The sequence below is a fragment of the Lycorma delicatula genome, chromosome 2 (genome assembly GCF_047948215.1).
Source record: "Lycorma delicatula isolate Av1 chromosome 2, ASM4794821v1, whole genome shotgun sequence".
NCBI classification, from domain to species: Eukaryota; Metazoa; Arthropoda; class Insecta; order Hemiptera; family Fulgoridae; genus Lycorma; species Lycorma delicatula.
The window spans coordinates 192,274,011-192,298,746 of NC_134456.1; the positions used below are offsets into that span (position 1 = coordinate 192,274,011).

A 24,736-nucleotide genomic window follows, 5' to 3' on the forward strand; every position below is an offset into this window, starting at 1 on the left:
AAATTCAAATCTGTTTATTTTCCCCCATTAAATCCGATAATAATGTTTCAAGATTCAGTTACGAACACAACTACTACTGTTACACAAAAAAATAGTTTCTTTTTTTGCCTATATATAATAAGCTAAATTAACTATTTATATTTTCCCGGAAAATATAAAATTGTAATGAGGTATAGTTTTTTGAAAATCTTTACGTTTTAAGGTTCAACTAGTTCATATAGACAAAAAAAAGAAAATATGTTAGTGTATGTGTACGTATGCATTTAGGTACGTGTGTGGCACTGCTTTTGGATTTATATATCAGGATTTATAAACACTTTTCTTCAAATTTGGATTAAATATTTGTGTTAAAATATTTTCGTAATTATAAACGCTAATTCCTTTTAGATGTCAGTAAAGGTAGATTAGTGTCAAAGAAATTTTCAGATTGTAATTGTCATGATAAGACTATCTATTTGTTATTATTATTTTTATCGCAGGTGACAGTGTAGTTGAAAACAAAGACTATCTACTTATTATTATTATATTTTTATGGTAGAGTAATTGAAAAAATGTAGAAGAATACAAGAATGATCAGATTTTACAAATATTTAAAAAAGTTTTATATATGAATCTTTCTTGAATTTTATCTCTTACAGAGAGCGTTTTTAAGGGGGAGATATCGCGAAAAAACAATTCTGATTTTCGTCAGTGTCATTTTAGAAGAAACATTATCAAAATAAAATTTTTTAACGCAAATATAAATAATCCAAATCTTTTTTCAAAAAATCAACCCCCCATCTCTTAAAATTGAAATATATAAATTTTCTTCTTTTGTTTTATTTCCCTTCAGTTTAAATATTTTTCCAACATTTTTTTTCAAACATTTAGAGAGCTATCAAGACTGTCTGAAATTTGTTTTAAATTAGAAAACCCCGGACTTAAAATGCAAAAAAAATTTTGAAAATGTTATTTTTCTTGCTCTTGTGATTTTCTTGAAGGAAGTGTTAAATTTAGAGAAAATTTAACTTAAGCAAATTTGTTTAAGTTTAACCTTTACATGGATTCTTTTAGAAAATTTAAAAAATATATATACACTGTTTTTAGACTCTTCCAAGTTTTGTTAGTAAAAGGCGGGAAAGTCAAGCAATACTGTCAATGTTTTTTAAACAAATCCTGTACTTTTCTATTATTATTAACAGAATTATTTTATGTATAAACATTAAAACACCTTCATTGACAAGCTAAAAATTAAAAAAAAAATTGATTACTTGTTTGCATATTAGTAAAAAGAGTAAGAAGAATACAATTTTTTTATCCGGTGAAAACACACCGAATAAAGAAGAGAGCTTATCTTCTTTGTCAACAGATGGACATGGTTCCATTTGTCCGTAAATAATATAGATTATGCCACAAAAAGGTAGAAGATGTCATAAACAAATCTTCCGATTGTAGTTGTAAGAATTTAGATAATTAATAATTACAAAAGAAAAGAATTGAAAAAATATACATATAAAGAGTATTTGCAACCCTTACATGTGAACATTAAAAATGAAAAAATCGATGATTTAAAAGTACGCACTAAAAGATTTCAAAACGAGTCGTGTGTATGAAGTCTACGGTCTGAAGCAAACGCTGAAGAAATATTATATCAATCCTTAAAAGCCAAGACAGCCCCGTGTAGGTGACAGATTACAGATAGTAACATCAAATTTATCTCGGTTTGAGTCGACAAAAATAGGCTTAAAATTTATTTTTATTTAATTATGAATTATTTGTGTTAGCACAATCAAGTACGCTATCTTCTTAATTTTAATAAAATTTTACAATGTTTTAGATTAATATTTTCATATTTATCTTTGCAAAATCATGTATTTTTTTTTTTAATTTTCATTATAATAGTAAACTCTAATAATAAATCAATTTTCAATTCACGTTAGAAATGATGTAAATTCTGTTAAAAATGTCAGTGAATAAAAATACAAAAACTTTTATTCAAAAATTAAGTAAAATCATACTGATTGGTGTTGCCATTGGCCAAGGTTTGAAGATCAAAATACCCTCCTAAGATTGTAGAAAGGAATCTTACGTTAAACAATTTTAAAACAAATACTAAAGCTAGGAGCAAATAAATAAGTACAACGGAACAAACTTAAACTGATGATTAAAAACGCGATATTAAAAAAATAAATTATTGTGACATGTATTGTACCTTGAATACGGTCCAGGATAAGAAGGAGGGCTTCCAAATATATTTCTACTACCAAGATGTGGATGATAAGGGGAATCGTGGAACAAAGCTTTCGGGTAGGGTGTAGCGGCAGTTGCTCTGTATGGTCGTTTCATTCTACGTCTACGACGATAGTTGCCTTTCTCAAACATGTCTTCAAATTGTGGATCTGCAAAAAAAAAAAAAAATCAATAACACTAATTTATTGCAATATAATTTATCTTGTAAACAATACTAGTTAACGTTGACAAACTAACCCACTGAATAATATTACAATCTAAATACTTACTTGCACCCAAGCAGAATGCAAATACATTGTATTTATAAATATTATTTTTATCATTTACTGCTTTATTAGAGCTTTCACAAATATTATTGATTATCAACCATGTACGTAAAAATTTAGATTAAAACATAGTTAAAAAAAAAAAAAATATCCACGGTTATATATTTACCACCTTATTCACTAATACAGCCGGCCTCTGTAGCGTGAATGGTAGCGTCTCAGCCTTTCATCCAGAGGTCCCGTGTTCGAATCACGGTCACGCATGGCATTTTCACACGCTACAAAAATTGTCATTTAATCTCATCCTCTGAAGTAATACCTAACGGTGCCCCGGAAATTAAAAAAAAAGAAAAAAGTAATCACGACTAATACACAATAACATATTTCATAAAAACTTATTGCGTTGTTTGAAGCAGTAGCATAATAAAACTCATACTATTTGGAAGTGAATGGTAATTGTTTAAAGGGTTTTTACTTCCTTGTACGAATTAATGTAAGTATTGTGATCGCGAAAAATTTCGGTTTTCAGATTTCAAGGGAAATATCCATTTTGACCATCCCTGAATCCATTTCGACTAGTTTCGGCGTGACGTCTGTACGTACGTATGTATTACGCATAACTCAAAAACGATTAGCCGTAGGCTGTTGACATTTTGGATTTAGGACTATTGTAACATCTAGTTGTGTACGTCCTCTTTTGATTGCTGAAACCATGTGTCCAAAAAGCCCAAAAACCAAATATTTTTGGATTTTTTTCTTAACAGCAGTAGTAAGCTCTCATTGAGAGCTTTTCAACGATATATCCCTAAGTGGTACTTATTTTCATTAGTTCCAGAGTTATAGCCAAATAAAATTTTAATTAATGCAATATTTAGATCTTAGGAGAAGGCACATCGATTCAAATCAGACTTCATCTCCTTTTTTTTTTAATTTAGATATATTGATTGATTAATAAAATTATTAACTTGTCATTGTTAAAAAAGTTTTACGAGGAATAATAATTCAATAACAAAAAAAAAAAAATATGAAAAAACATCGGAAGCTTTTAATGAAATAAAATTTTATGTACTTTTTTTTTTTTTTTTAAATGTGTAAATGTAATCCAAAAAAATTACAATGTAATATAAAAATTACAATAAACCATACGGTAAAGTCTCGCAAATATAATTTCTTCCGTTCATAAAACAAAAATTTCTTTAATATACATAAAACTGTTTTTAACAAAACGATACCGATATCAAAAAAGGTAATAAAACTACATTTCTAAGATCAAAATCTGTTTTTAATTTAGAATTTTCTTAAGATTATTATGGCTAGTAAATAATCATAAAAATTGTATTATTTCTGTAAATGTGATACGTATTATTCATTGTTTAATAAATGAAATCGGGTCGGTAAGAGTTTTGTACCAAATTTTTCTTTTTTTCTCATTATATGGAACGCTTAAAAACTGTTTACCTATTATTATTGTATGTATGTATGTATGTATATATATATATAGTCTATTTCATATATTTAACATGTATTTTTTTAAACAAAATTCTAAATTAATAACAGATTTTGGTAATAGAAATGTAGTTTCTTACCTTTTTTTATATCAGTATCGTTTTGTTAAAAACAGTTTTATACAGAAACGTTTGTTTTTGAGCGAAAGAAATAATATCTACGAGACTATTACCGTATGGTTTACAATTTCATTGTAATTTTTTTGGCTTCCACTGCGTTTTGTTAGATTATTCTTTTATTGTTTTTTTATGAATTACTGATTGTTATCTTACGGATTTACTATTAAAATTTATTGCCTTTCTAGAACATACAAATTAAATTCACTACCAATTTTTTTTGTTGATAGTTATATCATTCGCTTCATACCATATTTTTCCTTTTTTAATAAAAGTAGTATAATGACCTTTACGAATTGAAGATCTATGATGTAATGTTGAACTTATTATTGTAAGTGTAACCCTCGATTTTTATCGTTAAATTCGATTTTACCGTCACGTCCGTAGAGAGATAACGTTTATTAGAGAAGATGTTTATGGCTATTATCTGAAAATATTAACATTATGTTTACGACTATTATCTAATAGTCGTAAACATCTTACGGACATGACGTTACAGTCTTATTGACGTACAAATTAATTTTATTTCTTGACGACCGACTATTATGAACGTAACAATTTTTAATTTAAATATGATTACACATATGAATTTGAATTAACATCTTACGGGAAATCCCTGATGATGGAGTAACGGCTGCGAAAGTACTTGGATATATATTTTTAAAATTGTTGGTAAGTGGAACTTTAATTTACACAATTATTTTATGAAAGTTACACAGTAGCTGGATAATCTCAAAAATAAAATGGCAAACATTTTTTGCTGAAAAATATAACAGTTTATCTTCAGCTTATTTTACACATCGTACATAATAAACGCCTTTAAAATATTTTTTAATTTATTCTTAATTCTATGAGTATTTTTTTTTTATATATACAAGCAGTTGAGCTTATGTTGTAAAACTGTCATTTGGTAAAAAGATTACGCACATTTTCTTTTACTAATGTAATGGAGACATGCATTAATAATTACCGAAATTACTAACGGACAACATTAAGTAGAATCGCATTTACGCCAGCCTTAATAATTATTAAATTATTATAGTAATAAATAATTAAGTCAATAAAATATCATTAGATTCAAGGTGATTAAACAAGTGTAACCAATAATTAAATAGTGACGTCATCGTTTGTAACATAACTATTAGCAAGACAAGCATTTTTTTTTAGCCAACAAGTAACAAGGGGCTGTTGCACAATGCCTGATACTAGATGTTTGTACTGTCTTGCTACTAAGAATGCTTATTTTACAATTCGTCAACAGCTGGTTTTAACTCTCAGCAATGATACTCATAACGTCGTTGTGTGCGGGCACGTTTGTATTTGATTTTGAATTATTTTCCTATCTTGATACTTTTAAATTCTCGATATTTCATTTTATTTTATTTACAGTTTTTCTGGTACCAGTAACTCTGTACTAACCAGTAACCAAACCAGTACTCTTGTTTTATATTAAGTCTCATTCTTTTTAATATTTCCGTATCAGGAAAGAAAGTTTTGAAGCCTTTAACGATTTTAAGCGATTCACGCCCTTTTAGCACCTATTTATCTAACAACTCCCATTAGAAACAACTAACTTAGCTTATAGACACAGCGAGTGGAACTCGACTTTTCAAATATAAAAAAGTGTATAAAAAAAGGTGTAGCGCCAGTCCTATCGGACTGTTAGTTGGTTATTTGGGGCAATTTTTTTTAAAACAGAAAATATTGGTAAAATTCATGTAAAATTACGCCGGTTTAACGATAAAAAATGCCGCTTATTAGGTACACTAGCTCGTTCGTTTCTTTCTTTTACTTCTAAAATATCACAATTTTATTATTAATTTAAATCGCTTGACTGTTATTACTTAATGTTGTATTGAGAGAGGTAACTTCCTTCTATCACTGGTCTGCACAGAACAGGGCGTGGTGACACAGATGACATCTATGGTGGCAGTTATGACGAAGCAAATGTTTTTATTCTGTTCATTGCGAGACCGTTGTTCATTGTGTATGGTGCTGTTGTTATCGTTTTTCTGAAATTATTTTTAATCACTTTTGCTGATCTTTTTACTTTCGTTAATCATTTAATCACTTTAATCTTTTTACTTTGAAATGTTAGTTTAGTTAGAAGTCGGTGTTCATAATTTATCCAATTCGTCGCCATGCCGCGTAAAGACATGAGATTGGCAGATATATTTGCTTTGCTAGACAAAATAAAACGTTATCCACCAAACAATGGTCAGCGTAAACTTGCAGAACTTCTGGGAGCATCAAAAACATCGCTCAGATTTTACAGCAAGAAGAAATTCTTCTGGTCTAACAAACGTGAAAGAGCCGGAAGTTCTCAAAAAAGAAAACATGAAGGAAAGGATCATTCGTTGAGAAAGCTTTAAACGAGTGGTTTTCTACCGTTACTAATAAAGGAGTAAGTGTCAGTGGTCCTATGCTAAAACAAATACCATAAATGCTTGCAAAATGATTGGGATACTATGATTTCAAAGCAACAGACGGTTGGTTGTTGCGTTGGAAATGGAGATGTGAAATAAAATTTAAAAAAGCTCACGGTGAAAAGGCAAGCGCCGATACTGACAGAACCAAATCATGGAAGAGTTCTAAACTTCCTGAAATATTCACCTGATGACATCTATAAAGCAGACGAAACGGGCCTGTTTTATCGCGTTATACTGGATGGGTCTCTGTTACAAACACATCTCGTTATCTGGCTCAAAAAACCAATGTATCGAATTACTGTGCTTTGTTGCACGAATATGTCTGGCAGTGACAAATTAAAACTTATTGTTGTTGGTAAAACAGGTAAACCACGATGTTTTAAGGTGTTTAGAATGGAGAGTTTAGCTGTGCACTGCTATTATAATAAAAAAAGCCTGGAGTCTGATTTTTCGTGATTGGCAGAATGCTTGGGACAACGAGTTACAGAGAAAAGTAAGAAAGATATACCTGTTTATTAGCAACGGTGCTGCCCATCCTAATGTAGATTTACGAAACATACAAATCGAGTTTCTACCGCCGAATATGTTTTTAATTCAACCGCTTGACATGGGAGTAATAAAAAATTTTAATTTATTTACCGAAGTGAAGTAATAAGTTACGTTTTACACGAAATACATTGACTTCCTCGGCTACGGCTAAAGATGTTAGTGCACGTGTAAATTTGAGGCAATTCAGTTCGTAGCCGATAGTTGGGTTGAAGTGAAAAGTAACACTATCAGAAATTGCTTTGCCAAAAATGGTTTAAAAGTCAATACCGACGATGATACTGAAACATTCGATGGTGATGACAATGATTACGTTTTTTGCAGTACCAGGTTCAAAATTTTGAAGAGTTTTCAAATACAGATAAAAAAATATATAATGCTATGAGAATGAAACTGGTGATGAAATAAAAACATTACTGGTACTCAACAACTGGCCGAGATTGAAGAAGCTGAAGATTTCAAAAGCCCATCTACACACGAAGCAAAAAAAATTCATTGACGAAGTTCAGAAATATTTTATACAAGAAGGCAGTGAAGGAAGCCGGCTAGAAGTACGAGTCTGTGCGAAATTTGTAGAACGCCAAATATTAAAAGGGAGACGACAAGCAAAATAAACATTTTTTTTTTTCAAACAGTTTAAACAAGTAAGAGAATTCCGGCCTCCGTGGCGGAGTGGTAGCGTCTTTGCCCTTCGTCCGGAGGTCCCGAGTTCGAATCCCGGTCAGGTATGTTCACACACGCTACAAATTCATCTCATCCTATGAAGCAATACCTAACGGTGGTCCCAAAGGTTAAAAAAAAGTAAAAAAAATATTTTCTTTATTTTACTGATCATAAATAGCAATCATTACTGTAATTCGTACCTCCTCTATTTTGTTTATAAATTGTTTCGTTTTATTTTGTTTTTTTTTTTTTTATTATGTAAGAATACAAAAACTATTCAGTAACACATTGTATCACAAAAGTAGTTCTTTTTAAATGTAATGGGCCTTGTTTTTATATGTAGCAATGTATTGTAAAAGCATAGTAAATAATGGATTCTATTTTATTATACATGTATTGTACGGTAGAATATTTAAATTTTTATTTGTTGTAATTTATAGTACTGTTCATGGATTTTAATATTAGAAATAAAATTCAAAATAGTAAATCGCTAATTCGAGTTTAATAATTAGAAAGGGTGTATTCTATACTTGTATTTGTTTATTCTATACTGTATTTGTGCATAGCTCCTCATGTTTCGTTAATATCGCGTAATAGAGCCATTTAACCCCAGTCCCGAAGTCGTCCGATTATTCGGAAAACACTGTATATATAAAACAGCAGCTCACAGCAACGTGATTTAATATTTCACTTAATACACCACCTTTTCTAATGAATTTACCCTTCCGGAAGATATTACGTTACTTGCATCATCATGCATTCGCAATCCACGAGTACGGAATTTGTTGATAATCTAATTCTGAGTATAATAAAAGGTTGAAACACGAGCGCGCGCGCTCATCGTTTACGCATTATTCATTTATTCGTTCATAGTAAATTTCATTTATTTATTTTCTCAAATATGTTGAGAAAAAAAAGAACAGCATCAAAAAATGATAAAAAAAATTACAATTATTAATTATTATTAAATTAAGTGTTATTAACTTTTTTCAGTTTCTCTTCAAATTTTGAAGACAAATATTAGTAATGAAGCGAAAAAGGCAACAAGAGATTTTTTTGGTTATAAAGTGAGTTACTGAAATCAAACCATTTGCATATATATATATATATATATATATATATATATATAATCTCGAGGTACACGACAATCGACCGTAACGTATACCTGTATATATTTGATAAATACTTCGTTACGACTGTTTAATTGCAAAGATGAATTGCTAAATGTTCCAAAAAAATGTTAATAATCAGAACTCCTTGTATGCAGTGTACAGTCTGTTTACAAGATATTTGCTTCAAACTCGAGAACTGTTGTGTCGATCTGCTTGATTCTTTTATTTCTGTACTTACTACAGTTAAGAAACTCTACGCCTAAATTCATCCAAGTAATTTAAGTATATAGTAACTGAACAGTAAAGCTTAAACAGACACGGAATACCTTATTTTACATAATTTCTTTTCACGTAGCGATACTTGCATTTTGAGTCGCTGGATAAATCATTTTTATTAACTATTTAAACTCTGTTAAGTTTTCGCCAATCTATTTTAGGTATAATTAATAAGAAAGCTATCTATTGTAATGGGTACCAAGATTCGACTTCCAAAATATTTCGACTTATCTTCTTGTTTAACATCCCCCAGACCCCAAAACCACCCTCAGTTCAAAAGTTTATATATATATATATTTCACTTTCTTGTGGACACGATAACTGCCTTAATTTTGTGTCAATCATTTTCAAATTGATAAATAAAATATAACAACCCAAAATCTCGGTTGAGTTCGTTAATGGGCTAAATCGACCATGGGGCTGAAAATGGGGGGGGGGGCTTTTTCGAAAAAACAAAATATCGCTATAAATTTCTTATTAAGTAAAAAATCGATTTTATTTAAAGTTTCTACTGTTCCTTGGATAAATGCCTAAAACTTATCTAAGTAAAGTTTTTTGATATCACCAACCATTGACCCAGGGGGTGGAAAAAATGAGGTTTCGAAGACAAAAAAAAATCATATATCAGGCACGGTATCGAATCGGTTTAAAGTGGTCGCTAGTCCTCTAAACATTACCTAAAACCTTTGTCTGAAACAAATTTCTGACCAAAATGTTGCTGGAATTGTAAGATGGTGCTTGTCGTATGCTAAACAAGTGAAACTCTTTTCACATGCAACCATTGTCGTATTGAATAAATTTGAAGTTTTTTTAACTTTAAGGTGGAAATCCTTTTTCTCCCCTACTTAGCACCGGTGAAATCTAACTCTGCCTTCAGGCGTGTCGAAAGGGATTTTTTTTTTAAATGACAATTTTATTTTTTTACTTTGTTTACCTAAGTTGGATAAACTGTTCTTGAGAAACAGAAGATTTAATAGAAAATCGTATTGTTTCACTTTTTCACTACGAAAATCTTGCCTAATGGAAGATACATCTAGTCCAGCTTCTTATAATTCTTTTAAAAATACAAACAAAATAAGGATTGTTTCTGTTTCTCTCTCTCTCTCTCTCTTTCTCATGCACGTGCGTGTGTGCGCGCTTGAAATACTTTAGTTTGCAATTTCAGTTTTTTTTTATTCCTCAATATCCTCCGCGACGAATGAAAATAGCTTCCAATGAAACACCTAGAACTCGTACCCAGACTATTTTATTAGTTAACAAATAAATTTATTAGTTTCTTTACATTCGTGGGTAATAGAGAATGAGCATCCCACGTGGAACAATTATAATATTTAATAAATAAATGTGATATTAAAGAACTTACCTAACGTCCAGTAGTTTCCTTTTCGTTCTCCACCACCTTCTCGTTGAACTTTCACGAAACATTCGTTTAATGATAAATTATGTCTAATGGAATTTTGCCAACCTTTTTTATTTTTTTCAAAAAAAGGAAATGTAGACGAGATGTAATTATAAATTTCTGAAAGTGTAGCTCTATTCAAAGGACTCTCCTGTATGGCCATTGCGATAAGTGCTACGTAGGAATACGGTGGTTTTGTATGCTTATCTGTACTCGTTCCAGGAGATGCGGCACTGCTTGAACTGAAAAATAAAGTGCCGCGTTATTAATAATGATTACAGTTAAAAATTAAATTCATACGGTCTAATGCTAAATACAGTACTTCTTACATCTTTTATCTTCATAATCGTAACGATAAGAAAAACACATAACCAAACACAATGTTCTCAATTAAAAAAAAAATCTGATGTGCCATGACTTCCTTGTACACCTATTAAATTGCATATACATAATTTTTTACAGTCAAGAAGTTAATAATTATTAATAAATCAATATATTTAAATTAAAAAAAAAGTTAAAAAAAGGAGATGAAGTTTGATTCGAACCTATGTGCCGTCCCCCTTGTAAGATCCAAATATTTCATTAATTAAAATTTTATGTGGCCATAACTCTGAAACCAATGAAGATAAGTACCACTTATGATATATTGTTGAAAAGCTCTCTATGAAGGCTTATTGCTACCGTTAAAAAAAGTTCAAATCTAATTTGTTTTTGGATTTTGAGCTTTTTTGAACACTTTGGTTCAATCGATTGCAATCAAAAGGGGAGCTGCACAACTAGATGTTACAACAGTCCCAAATCCGAAATTTCAACATCCTACGGCTAATCGTTTTTGAGTTATGCGATATACATACGTACGCACGTACAGACGTCACGCCGAAACTAGTAAAAATAGATTCAGGGATGGTCAAAATGGATATTTCCGTTGAAATCTGAAAACCAACATTTTTCGCGATCACAGTACATCCTTTACTTCGTACAAGGAAGTAAAAAGCACTACACATCCGTTTTAAGAAAATAGAACGGTTCTCAATTGAATTTTTACTTCCTTGTACGAAGTAAGGGAAGTATTGTAATCGCGAAATGACTGTAAGTACGTGAGTATCACGTATAACTCAAAAACAATTAGCCGTAGAATGTTGAAATTTGTATTTACGACTGCTGCAGTAATATCTAGTTGTGCTCCTCCCCACTTGATTGCAATCTACTGGGCCAAAATTGTGTATACAGCCAGACCTGTAAATAAATTTGGATTTTGGACATTTTCTTAACTGCAGTAATAAGCTGTCGTTGTTAAGCTGTCGTTAACGATATATAATAAGTGGTACTTATTTTCATTAGTTCCAGAGTTGTATGCAAATAAAAATTTTAATTAATGAAATATTTGGTCTTACAAGGGAAAGGCACATCGGTTCGATTCAAACTTCATATATATATTTTTTTTTTTTTTTAAATTAAATATTATTAATAAATCAATATATTTAAATTAAACAAAAAAAGTATGTATATGAAGTCGGATTCGAATCGATGTATGCATGTGGTTACAGATCCGACACGTTCTCACTTACATAAATACTTGAGCGACGTGAAACAAAATTAATACAAACCAATATAAAATGCTGATAAGGACAACGCAAAAAAATGTGGTGTCCACCACAACGAAATTATGTAACTGTCCACTTTATTAATGAATTGGAGGATCGTACCACTTTCAAATGAAATAAGTTTAAATGAAGTGCAACAAAAAATGTGTAAATAATTTAATAGGTTATAAGGAAGTCATGTGATATCCACATCCGATTTTTTAATAATAATTGTAAAATCTTATGCTGCGGTTACGAATCACGAGTAGGCGAGGGTGGCGTAACCCACCGGGTTAGTCTAGTGGTGAACGCGTCTTTCCAAATCAGCTATTTGGAGAGTTCCAGTGTTCAAGTACTAGTAAAGTCAGTTATTTTACACGGATTTGAATACTAGATCGTGGATACCGATATTCTTTGGTGGTTGGGTTTCAATTAACCACACATCTCAGGAACGGTCGAATTGAGACTGTACACTTCATTTACATTCATACATATCATCCTCATTCATCCTCTGAGGTATTATGTGAACGATAATTACCGGAGGCTCAACAGGAAAAAGAAAGATAAGGCGAGGGTGTCGTGTGCGCGCGTATGAGAGGATTTTTAAATACTTTACTGATAATGACGCTAATTATGAATCACACTTTTTCACACACGCTCGTACTGTCCCAGCAAGTAGCGTGTGGAATGAAAATATTCATTTCTTCTGCACGTATAAAGGAATCACAAGCCATCGCTGAAATTGAAGGTTATTAAGTGAAAATTTATACGGAAACGGATAACGAGTTGTTAATTAGTGAAGTTTTCCAAAGAAAGCCATTATGGAAATTAAGGAGTAAAGAATGTAGCAAGAGATATAATAAAAAAATTATTGGATGAAGTTGCAGAAGTTTTTAAATTGTAATAAAAAGTACTATTTCTTTGTTTTATAATGAAGTTCTTTTAACACGAATGTGCATTTTAATTCATATATTGAGTTTCAGTTGCCTACATTTTTTTTTTAATATTAAATCTTTGTTTTAATGCAAAATAAAATTTGAATACATTTCTGACATTGGCTACTGCAAACGTTGCTCTCTCTGAAATTCCTCTGTTTGTAGCCCTGATGTTTCTGGAACGTTACTTCTTTTTCAACTTATAACAAGTCACTTGATACGCTCTGCATCAATTACAATTTTATGTAAGCACATAGTTTTTACCATCAGATTGTAGTTGTAACATGTTTCCACCGGTTTATGCAATATACGTCATTTTGTTGTAATAATACCAAAGCACATTTAATTACTTATGTTGTCCTTGTATGAAAATCATTTAATAATTTTTCTTCGTCATTTTCTCGATATGGTCTTAGTAATTAGTCACTGAGAGAATATGCTTCATCTCCTAACATGACGAAGATGCAGAAAGTTTGGTACCTGGTAGAATAATTGGTTCAAACAAGTAGTACGTATTATTTTCCAATCCCTCAAACAAAGTTGAGGAAGCGAAAATACCCCCATCGCTTTGTCTACTGTATGCACAGACTGCAATATCTAAAAACCTATAATAGCATCACCAACTGGCTGAAGCACTGTAGAAAAATACTGCTTGTAACTGAAGTGTTGACTGCTTGAACTAGATGATGGTTTACTACGTATATGTTTTCCATCAATGCATCCAATGCAATTTGGAAATTCCCATCTTTCGTAGAATTCATGGATCACACTTTTTAATCGGGTTTCAGTTAAATTTGGGATATGAATTAGCGTAAAAATTCCCCATATTGCATTGCAAACGTCTCTAACAACCAAAGATATGGTACACAATCTGATATTCTGTAAGTGAATGCTAAACTTCGGTAAGAGAACTCCAATCGATAAAAATCTGAAATATGATTAAATTCAACTGAACAAGAAATTAAAACAAACTTGTACATTATATTTAATTTTCTATTTCAGTTCCAAGCAGCCAGTTAACTAGTGGTGAACGCGTCCTAGTAAATCCTAGTAAAGGCAGTGTTACTTTAATACGGATTTGAATATTAGATCGTAGATGCCGGTGATATTTGATGGTTGGGTTTCAGTTCTGAGGAATGGTCGACCTGAAACTGTACAAGACTACACTTTATTTACATTCATACATATAATCCTCATTTATCCCCTGAAGTAATACCTTACGGTGGTTCCGGAGACTAAACAAATAAAGAAGCCACTTAACTGTCCGTATTTTAAATTTCTAAAACGTTATTACCGTTCTGAATTAAATAACTGGTTAAAAAAGGTTGGAGGAATTTACGAGACAATCATCGGATTGAAGTTAAAAAAATTCAAGTAAAACAAAAATCAGGGAATGCTACTGAAATTAAACATACTAAATGCACATTTTTTGTAAACTTGGACATAGCTCGAGATGTATTGGAACCAGCAGAACTAGAAGAAAATTATATGTTTCTTACTTCTGAACAATCCCATGTAATATCACACACACCGGAAATAATTCAGCAAATGCATCTTCATCGTATCAAGAACTTCTTATAAGTAATAATATCAAAACAATGAAGATAATATCATGAATATTGATAATAATAATAATAATAATAATAATAATAATAGCACAACTACTAATACTAATGGAAGTAATAATAACAATAATGATGATGAAAATATAAATACTCCAATAAGATCACTTTTGTGCATCTTCTGCAAGAACTACCAAAAGAAAAGAAAACGAAATGTAACTGAAGATATCTTTATCTTTAAGCTATTGAACAAATAAATACAAAAAAAAAAAAAAAGAGATTGGGAGAAGTAACATGAAAAACGATTCAGACTATAATTCCTTATTAATTTTCTCCTTCAATTGAAACGTATGTCCGAAATGAATAATTTAAGATGGAAATGACTAAAATTAAACAAAGTAAAGAAAAAGCAAAATATACTGAGATTATACGTTGATCATCTTCACGCACAACGCCTACACTTTCAATAACTTCTTGTGAAAGCTATGAACAAGATTCAACCTAATCCCAATCTTTTGCCAACAAATGATGACGTTTCACACCATCAACAGTTTGAAATTGAATTTATTCATCCTTTTCATCAGTATCAACATTACCGAAATCCTTTTTATCCATATAATCCTTTTAGTAGTATTTCGATAAAATTAATATAATTATCGTAAATTTCCATACAAAATGTATACAATAGGAAAAGAATGAATAGACATTTTTTATAATAATTTGTATTATCTATTCTTACTTTAATGTACGCCAGGTCTTGTACTTTCTATAGGGAAAGCAAAGTATTTCTGCTGCTGGGAAAATAATCTTTGAATGATCAGTTGGAGTTTTATTAATTTTGTCCTTTATCCAATTTAAAATGTATTCAAACGTATGCGACCTCGTTCTATAATATTCATAAAAGTGAGTTTCAAGATTGCAATTCCTTACACAGTTTATGAAATTCTCCATAAACTACACGATTTTAGAAAATAGAATCAATAGAATTTCTTTTCTGTTGTTTAATATTTTAAGCAATTGTTTTCCAGCAGAAATAGTTTGAGATATTTCACGTGCTTATAACAGACTACAAATTGAATATAAAATACCAAATTCAATAGCAAGACAATAGCAATAGCAACTTCCCCTACACGTATCATTCGTAACCGTAGCCTTATTCTTCCCCAAAAGAAACGCCAGTTTCGCCCTTTATTGTATACAGTAAGCTCATGTTGTAAGGCTGTTGAATTCTTTTTACAGTTAATTCGAATGAAAGAATTTTAACGAAAACTTAAATTTTACTTACAGGTGATTTTAATATTATTTTCCCTCAGCATATTACAAAGTACTGAATTGTAACTTAATGATACGTAACCTGATGAAACAAAGAAATTCAAGATGTACTTTCATGCGTTCAGGAAAATTAGTTGAAAAATTATAAATTTTCCCGGATTTCAGAGACCCTTAGCTCACGCTCGTAGAAGTCTATTTAAATTGTTTCCCTACAATTGTTTCCTTATTTTTATAACAATGAAGACCTTTCACTTTTTTGCAAACGGCTTTTTTCATCTTTTTCATCAAGATTTTTTTTTATAGATCTATTCATATTTTATATGAAAATAATATTTAAAAAAGCCGGTAAAAAGTTGGATAATTTTTTCGAAACCAGAAAAGTTATGTACTGTCGTCGACAACTTTGCTATCGATTACGAAGACTATAATATTAATCAAAGTAAATTTCTTAATGAAACCGAAAACTGAAAGCAACGTCAAAGAAGAGGCGTCAATAATTGAAGGCTGTTTAGTAAAAAAGAGAACTTAACGCATCTGATAAAAAAGATCTCTAGCCAGTTTTGGCTTTAAAAAAAATGATTCGTTGAAACGAAAAAAAGTAACATAATTTTAACATCGAAAAATTCCAGAAGGATGTATGTACACGAATGTCGGCTTGTTTCTTTGCTTGACATCTCCAGTCAGAATAAACCGATTTGTAAGAAATTTGGCATAATGATTTCAATGATTTCATTATACAGAGTATTGTGCCACAAATCTTACCGGTCCTACAACTCAACATTTTTCTCAAACACTAAATAAATGTTTTCACATAATTTAATTCACCTATTAGCTAAGTTATGATAGTTTTTGGTTTTATTCAAATCTCCATAAGGGGGTAGAGGCAAAAAACCTTTTTTTATTGTTTTTCTTGGACTCGAAGTCGTCTTTGACTTCGAGTCCAAGAAAAACAAAAAATCTTTATACTAATTAGATGGTTACATTACATCATTACTACGTCATTTTGGGTATGTATTTGGTTAGTAATTACATTCACGGCTGGGGGGAGGAGTTAATAAGCCGATTTTTTCCTTTTCGTCAGTTATCGTTTGGTATTTTCGGAATGGTAAATCGATTTTAATGTAATTTTTGTGCGATAACTTGTGAATATGAATCATTGATATCATTTAATTTTGGTTACAATCGGTCAAGGAGTGGGAAGATACCGCCCACCACGATCCCAAATCATAACTTGCACAATATTTCCCGGCTCTCTGACGGGTTTTCTGAATAATCAACCAATAATACATTTAATTAAGCTGAAAATTAAGCCTTCAAAATTCATTATACTACATCCATATAAGTTCTGTAATCAATGGGAATAAAAGACACCATTACATAGATTGGTTTTGTCTAAAAGATATCTTACGTTGACACAACTGTTGTTTCTTTTTGAGCAGCAGGTGGAGTAGGCTGAAGATAAGAATGTAGAAGATCTGATGACGATACGGTAGATTGTAGTTGAGCAAGAAGGTGGCCCTGACTGTTACCATTAGTAGTGCTACCGCTCGAAGAGGACGGAGAACTTTTATTTTCAACGGCTTTTTCATATCCTGAAACATCAATCGGTACACAATAACACGCAAGCTACAAATATTTAACAACTAATTTAGGTTTACAACATATTATGTAACATTTCAAATATTACCAAGACATTTTGTAATTTTGTTTAATCAAGGACACCTATATGCATGCCAAATTTATAATTAAATTTTATGATTCGAAGGCCAAACAGGAAAATTCAAACTAAACTGAAAATATATCATAGTTGTTTATCAAAAAAGGGTGTAAAATTGATTTTTAAACCTTTCTGTAACTCACACTGTCTAGTTCTTTGGCATCTTCAAACATTTCCTATTAATTATTCAATTGCCTTAAAATTTTAGATATAAATTCATTCAATGCGATCTTATGATAATAAGATATTAATAAAATTAACAATAAATTTTAATGTTTAAAATACAGTAAAAAAAAAAAAAAAAAAAAAAAAATACTACACAGATATTACGATGTTACAGGATCACGTTTCATATATTATGTATCGTATAACCACATTATAGGTTTTTTTTTTTAGAATTTTAGGATGCTTTTATTTAAAATGTTAAAATAAATACTCGTATTTTAAAATTATGCTAACAAATGTTCAAGAAAGAAGCCTCATTATTCGTAACGATGAATGCTATAATTTTTTTTGTCACAACTCCAAAATTACTTTAATTGCTGAAAAAATTATTTTTACTTCAGTAAATTTCAAATAATTCTTTGAAAAAAAAAGGATTATAAAGTTTTTTCTACATATATATTAAAAAAAAATGACTGAGTACTCAAAAAAAAAAAAAAGAAAAACATAAATTGACTATTTGGGGTGTGAGTGTATGTGTATTATATATATATATTTTTTTATTTATTTACTTTTTTTACATATTTGCCTGTTAATTATAACAACTTAAATCCAGCTGTTTTTAATATAATTACGGTTTTCGTATAAATTGTAATAGGATTTAATAATACTAAACTTTGGGGAAGAAAATTCGACTTATCTAATTGCTTGTAAAATAGCTCATTTTTCAATAATGCCATCAGCAAAACTTATATTATACCCACAATGAAAATTTAATTTTTTTTACGAATTTAACAAAATAGTTTTAAAATGAATTTAATTGTTTGTTTTACTTCAAACCGAAACTTATCTCATTAACTCATGTTTAAACCGTGTAACCAAGTAATACAACGTTTATAAATAAACTCTAACCTCTCGCTAGAAAAACATTACTTAAATTAATTTTTTTTTTTTATCTAGCTTTATGGAATTAAATATCAAAAATAGAGTGTAGTATAAATGGTAGTTAATAACATTCTCAACCCCTACAGACCCCAATTATAACAAAAAGTGAAGGATATCATATGTACAACAGCGACTCACTGGTATACTGGTAGTTACCTCGTTAAAACCCCCATCCCTCAAGCCTCTGTTAATGAGGAGTTTGGAAGCCAGTATCAATGTCTGCCTTTAGGGCTCGCACCAAGTACACGCATACTGTTGGATGCATACCTTAGTTCTCGGTGTAATGTGATATTAAATTTAGAAACGGTTAAATAGGAGCGGAAATCAACTCGCTAAAAATTGAAACACAAGTAACAATGATAAACTTCTACATCATGATAGTTTTTAAAACCGAATAATGGAGAGTTTTTCATAATAAAAATCTCATTCTTTAAAATAAAATTATCTACTTTACGTGGAAGCTATAACGAAAAAAATTCATCTGATTCGAACCGTTTCTTTTTTACTATTAAACAAAGGCTAATTTTGGTTCAAAGCGAATATAATCGTCATTTACCTCTACTAATTACACTCAAATTTACGGAATTGCTTAATCCTTAAGATATCATTAGGTAAATTCATTTCGCATTAATAAATATAGCTCAGTTCAAATTTTAATGCGAATAAAAAACGTCTAACGATAATGTAGAATGAAACACAATGAGGTCACTGAACTCCTGGCGGGGATGCCCTTCGGGATGGGCAAAATACCGAGTCCTGAATTCTTCGGTGGGGCACAGGGACAACATCGTCGGACCTGCTCACCCTACCTAGGAGGTTTGAGGTAGGTATAGAACAAAATGATCCGACCGGCGGACCGACCTGTCATGCCGGTAGGCGGAAAGGCCTGTTTACGTACTTGGGCACTCCCTTGGGCTGAGTAATACTTAATTGTGAGTCCGGCTCAGGGAAAAGGGAAAAGGTTATGAAAAAAGGTCACTGAACTGTAACTCGGATAATGTAATATTACGTCAGTTCCAAATAAGAGATTTAAACGAATTTCTTTACTTATGATTCTCAATGAATATATATTTTTACCGTCCATCTTTCTGTGAATATAGTAATATCATGGAGAAGTTACGTAGCATGAGGAAAAAATTTTTTATTGAAACTGTTAGATTATTAACACAAATGTAGAAAGGCTTCTAATCTGCAAATGTAGAAGGCGAAGATTTGCAAGATTTCACCAGCATTAACATTTTTTACCCTAAGTGTAACTGTAATACTTATATGTAATAATAGGAACGTTCTTGTAAATATAAACTTATATGTTTTTCCACGCTAGTAATTTTTTTTATAAATAATAAAACATCCAAAAAAAAATATATTTTTGGATGTTTTTGAAGAAACATCCAAAAAAAATATAAGACCTTAAAAACCGGATGGGACTTAACTGACATTACCAGCTTCTTTCAAACTGTTCTACTTCGTAATTCTACAACGATAATTCTTGAAAACAAAAATTTAGAATTATTAAACTGAATTTTAAATAAAAAATAAAAATTTACACAAAAAATCTACATTAAAAAATAATGTATTCTGAAGAGTAAAAAAAATTTAAAAGAGGATGAGAAACGTTACAGTAAAATTTCATACACGCGCGCACATACAATTAGAGAAATTCACAACGTCCTAGTTTTTTTCTCTCATGGAATCTCATAAGTCGAGAAATGAAAAAAAAAACAGGGTACCAGAAATATTGGCTCTCTTAATTTTAAGTTTTCAAAAAAAAAAAATAATAAATCTAATATCAATAATAGTGATACCGGAGTAATAGCATATCATTTTTCTTTTTGCCATAAATTAACTTGTAAGATTTTATTATAATATCATATAATTGTTCTTTTCCCGTAAAATGTTTTACACAATCTGAACTCCTTATAATACCGATTAGATTTTCAGTTTTAATTTTTTCAAATTTATTACTTTAATCACGTATACGAGTTAAACATTGTTAATAGCACAACTTATCGTAGTTAAATCACATAAAGCAAAGAATTGTAAATTTTGAACATATAAGTGATAGCTGACACCTTCCTACATGATAAAAGGAAATAAAACGTAACGCTTCTCGAAATAGGCGTAGGCGATCGTTGGAATGTTCATCGACTCATGTCTTCAATAACCGTGGTAATACAACCTCATCACGTGATCGTACCGTCTGGCTATTTATTATAATACTGTTAATCTATTAAGTATATTACTACATATATAAATAAAGAATAATTAAAAATTTTATAACCACCTTACCAGCAAAAAAGATATATGTTCTCAAGATCTTTCGGTTTTTTCAAACCATCATCAGGAGATTAAAAGTATTATAAGTTAAAAATTAAATGAGTACTCAGTCCTGAATGTCTGAATGTCAACAGTATAGTGAAGACGATATAGTGAAGTCTGGTGGAATAAAATAGAATTAAAGGATACCATATTATCAAATATGATATTTTAGTTGTTTATGATAATTATCTGTTTATATTAGTAATTAGGACATATTTAAATAATTTATCTTCTTTAACAAAATTTTCTAAATTTTGAAACATTTCTAAATTCTTAAACAAAATTTTCTAAATTGTGTATTAAAATAATTAGAGGAAATATCTAAAAAGTTTATAAAATTATTTTGTATGTATGACCATATCTAAGGTATGTTTAGCAAAATTAGAATTTTCGGGTTTGTTATTTTTAATACTATTAATATGTTCTTTTGCGCATATGGAAAATTTACGGTTGGTCATTGTGGAAAGATTGTGACATGTATCATATCACAATCTTTCTAAACTTACTCTCTCTCTCTCTCTCTCTCTATATATATATATATATACACACACATGCACCTTGTTTATTAAAGTTAGAATCATTATTATTTAATGTTTTATTATAATTATTATTAATATATTTAATCAGTTTATTATTTGTAGTATATGCCGGTGTTATGTTAATTTTTTTGTAAATTTTTTCAATTTTTTGACTGTATGTCATGTATTCATTTTTTATATACATTTTTTTCTGGTAATAGTTTTACATTGATTATAGTATTAATGTTATTATTTATTCTTTTACATAATTTATTTATTGTATTAGTATTATATCCATTTATACGGGCAATATTTTTAATTATTTCAATTTCTTTATTTACAGAAATGTATTTTTTTATATTTTAAACATATTTTAAATAATATATTGCCTTATACGAGTGCATTAAAAACAGCCCGCCATGTTTTGGTACCATCGACGAAATGAATTGTAGTTAATTGTGTCGTTTGAAGAAGGTTTACGAAATATTTATAATTTTCTTTTATCGTTGTATATTTTTATGTCTAGAAAATTAAACAATTATTATTTTCCATTTCATAGTGAATTTTATGTTATTGCCAATTTTATTAAATTTATTTAATATAGTATCGGATTAATTTTGATGGTTTTCATTGTATACAATAATAATGTCATCAACATAACGTTTGTATAAAATAATGTCATGTTGGGTTAAAATTTTTTTATAGAAGTTTCACTAAAAATTGCAGGTATGTTTCTGAAATTATTGCCGATAAAGGTTAACCCATAGCTAAACCAAATGGTTGCTTGTAAAACTGATTATTAAAAGCGAAAAAACTACATTCACAACATTATTTAATGATATCAATTAATTCGTTTATATATATACTGTGTATTTAAATATATATTGTTTTTTAATGATTGTTAAGGATTAGTCATATCTACGTTTGAATACATGTTACAAATATCTAAAGATATAATTTTTGTATTAATATTTATGTTAATTTCCTGTAAAGAATTTATAATATTATAACCATTTTTTAAGGTATATGTATTATTTAATTTTATTAATTTTTGAATGTATTCGCTAAACATTTACTTAAAACGTATGATGGTGAAAAGATAAAATCAATTAATGGTTTTACTGGTTTATTGATTTTATGTATTTTAGGTAAAGCTTTCATATTCGGGGCGTATGAATTAATAAATTTCGTTTTAATTTATTTTTTAATCTATCAAGTGTAATATACTTAGAATTATTAATTAAAGGTTTAATTTTATATATATATGTTTATAGGATTTTTGATTTTTCATAAAATTACTTATAAATTGCATGGTTTTTTTCCTATATACTGTTCTATGTACATAATGACGAGTATACCTGTCTTATCTGCTTTAACTATATGTGCTTCATTATTGATTAACTTAATTTTTTTTTCCTTAGAATTCATATTATTTATTGTACCACTATTTGGGGATTTCCTTTTTATAATATTATAATTAGTATTCATCAAATTTTTTATGTTATTTCTTAGGATTTTATAAATATCTCTTATTTCATTATCATGGATTTTATACATATTATCTTCTGTGTCGATTATAGTTTGTTTTGTTGTGTATTTTATCTTATCTGTTCAGTATTATATGAATTAATTATAATTAATAAATTTATATGAATTTGCAATCATATGAAGTTCCTCTTTACCGAAATAGTTAAAGTTTGTTTCAAGAAATTGTGGCACCTAGAAGCAAACTTTATTGGTATAACGAAGACGCTTGGAAATACTCTTTAAGTTATTGAAGGTATATTTTTAGGGTCAACTAATTTTATTAGACTATCAGTATATAATTTTAAAAACGCATGGAATTTTTTACCTAACAGGAACTCTGTCCGAAACAGTTTTTGATGATTTATTCCATTACTAAACGAAAAATTACAAGTAGTTTAATAACTCCAATGTTTATTTCTTTTCTTTCTCTTAATTATGAATTTTTTAATTTAAACTGTCGATTAGAGAGAAATCTGGGTCTTCATAAAAATAACAAATAGATATGTACAGAAACGAAAGTAAAGAACTGTTACCGAGCTTAATTTAGGATTCTATGTAATAAGGAAAAAAAATTTCCCAAGTTTTCCACTTAATTTTTATTTTTTTAATTTTCGTTCCAAAATTTTCTGTTTATCAGAATGACATCAGGATTAAGATAGTAAATACTAAGCGATGAGAAAAATAAAATCAGAAATTTTAAATTATGCGCTGCTAAAATTATTAATAATTAAATAAAAATATTATAATAAAAACTATCTTAACAGCGCTGACTTAAGATTTAATTTTATATATTTTTTTTAATAGTTATTTTGCTTAAGTAAAGGAATATAAATATTTGTTTTTTTTTTCATAGTAGTTGTAATTACTCTTATCGATTAGTTAAATATAAACAATCACTTAGTATTTACAGTATAATTACAAATAATATGTTAAAAATTTAATGAATCACAACCTCCTTTTTAAATTAGCGTTTAGCAATTTTTTTTTTTATGGAAGACTATTGTTATACTTTGATCAAATTATCTCATACAATCGGTCATGTTATAAAGGAACAATGATTATTTGTTTTAACTACCGGCTAATTGATTAGATAAGGACTTCTCTGATGTAAGAAAAACGAAATCCAGCCAATTTCTAAAACTAAATGAATAATGCCCGAATAAAGATAAAAAAATAAAAATATTAATTTCTTTTTTATCCACGAAATTTTGGCAGTTTTTAATTATATTTAAACAGCAAAAATTAAAATATTTAAATCGACTAAATTATTTAAACTGTATTCTTCACTTCGAAATACTGCTAATTAAAGTAAATTAATAGGTGGTCCTTATCGAGGCAGGTATGTTCTATTTTTTTAAAATAATTTAACAATTAAGGCAGTGGTTCCCAAACTTTTCCTAGTCGCGCCGCCTTTTTTCAATCAAAATTTTTCCACGGCGCCCTACCCTAAGTAAAAGTATGACTATTCGTAAGTAACAGACAAAAATAAATAAAACTCGTGTATCTTCATTATTTTTTTAAATTTTATTAACGTTAAATTAATAATTATAAATGTCTTAGTTCAATTAATTATGAAGTTTTTACAATATTTTGCGGCGCCCATGTAAAGAGGCCGGGGCACCGCAGCGCAAAGTTTGGGAATCACTGTATTAAG

The 24,736-nt window shown here is 29.4% G+C and overlaps 1 protein-coding gene across 1 annotated transcript in view; it reads right to left on the minus strand.

The window, feature by feature from the left end:
* The window catches only part of LOC142320019 (uncharacterized), a 51,053-nt gene extending 33,269 nt beyond the window's left edge, over positions 1–17,784 (minus strand). The window contains exons 1-4 of the mRNA XM_075357700.1: positions 17,755–17,784; positions 17,303–17,520; positions 10,507–10,784; positions 2,192–2,378 (exon numbers count right to left, since the gene is read on the minus strand). Of these exons, the coding sequence (XP_075213815.1) occupies positions 2,192–2,378; positions 10,507–10,784; positions 17,303–17,520; positions 17,755–17,784 (713 nt within the window). The remainder of the gene's footprint in view (positions 1–2,191; positions 2,379–10,506; positions 10,785–17,302; positions 17,521–17,754) is intronic.
* Between the last annotated feature and the right edge of the window lie 6,952 nt (positions 17,785–24,736).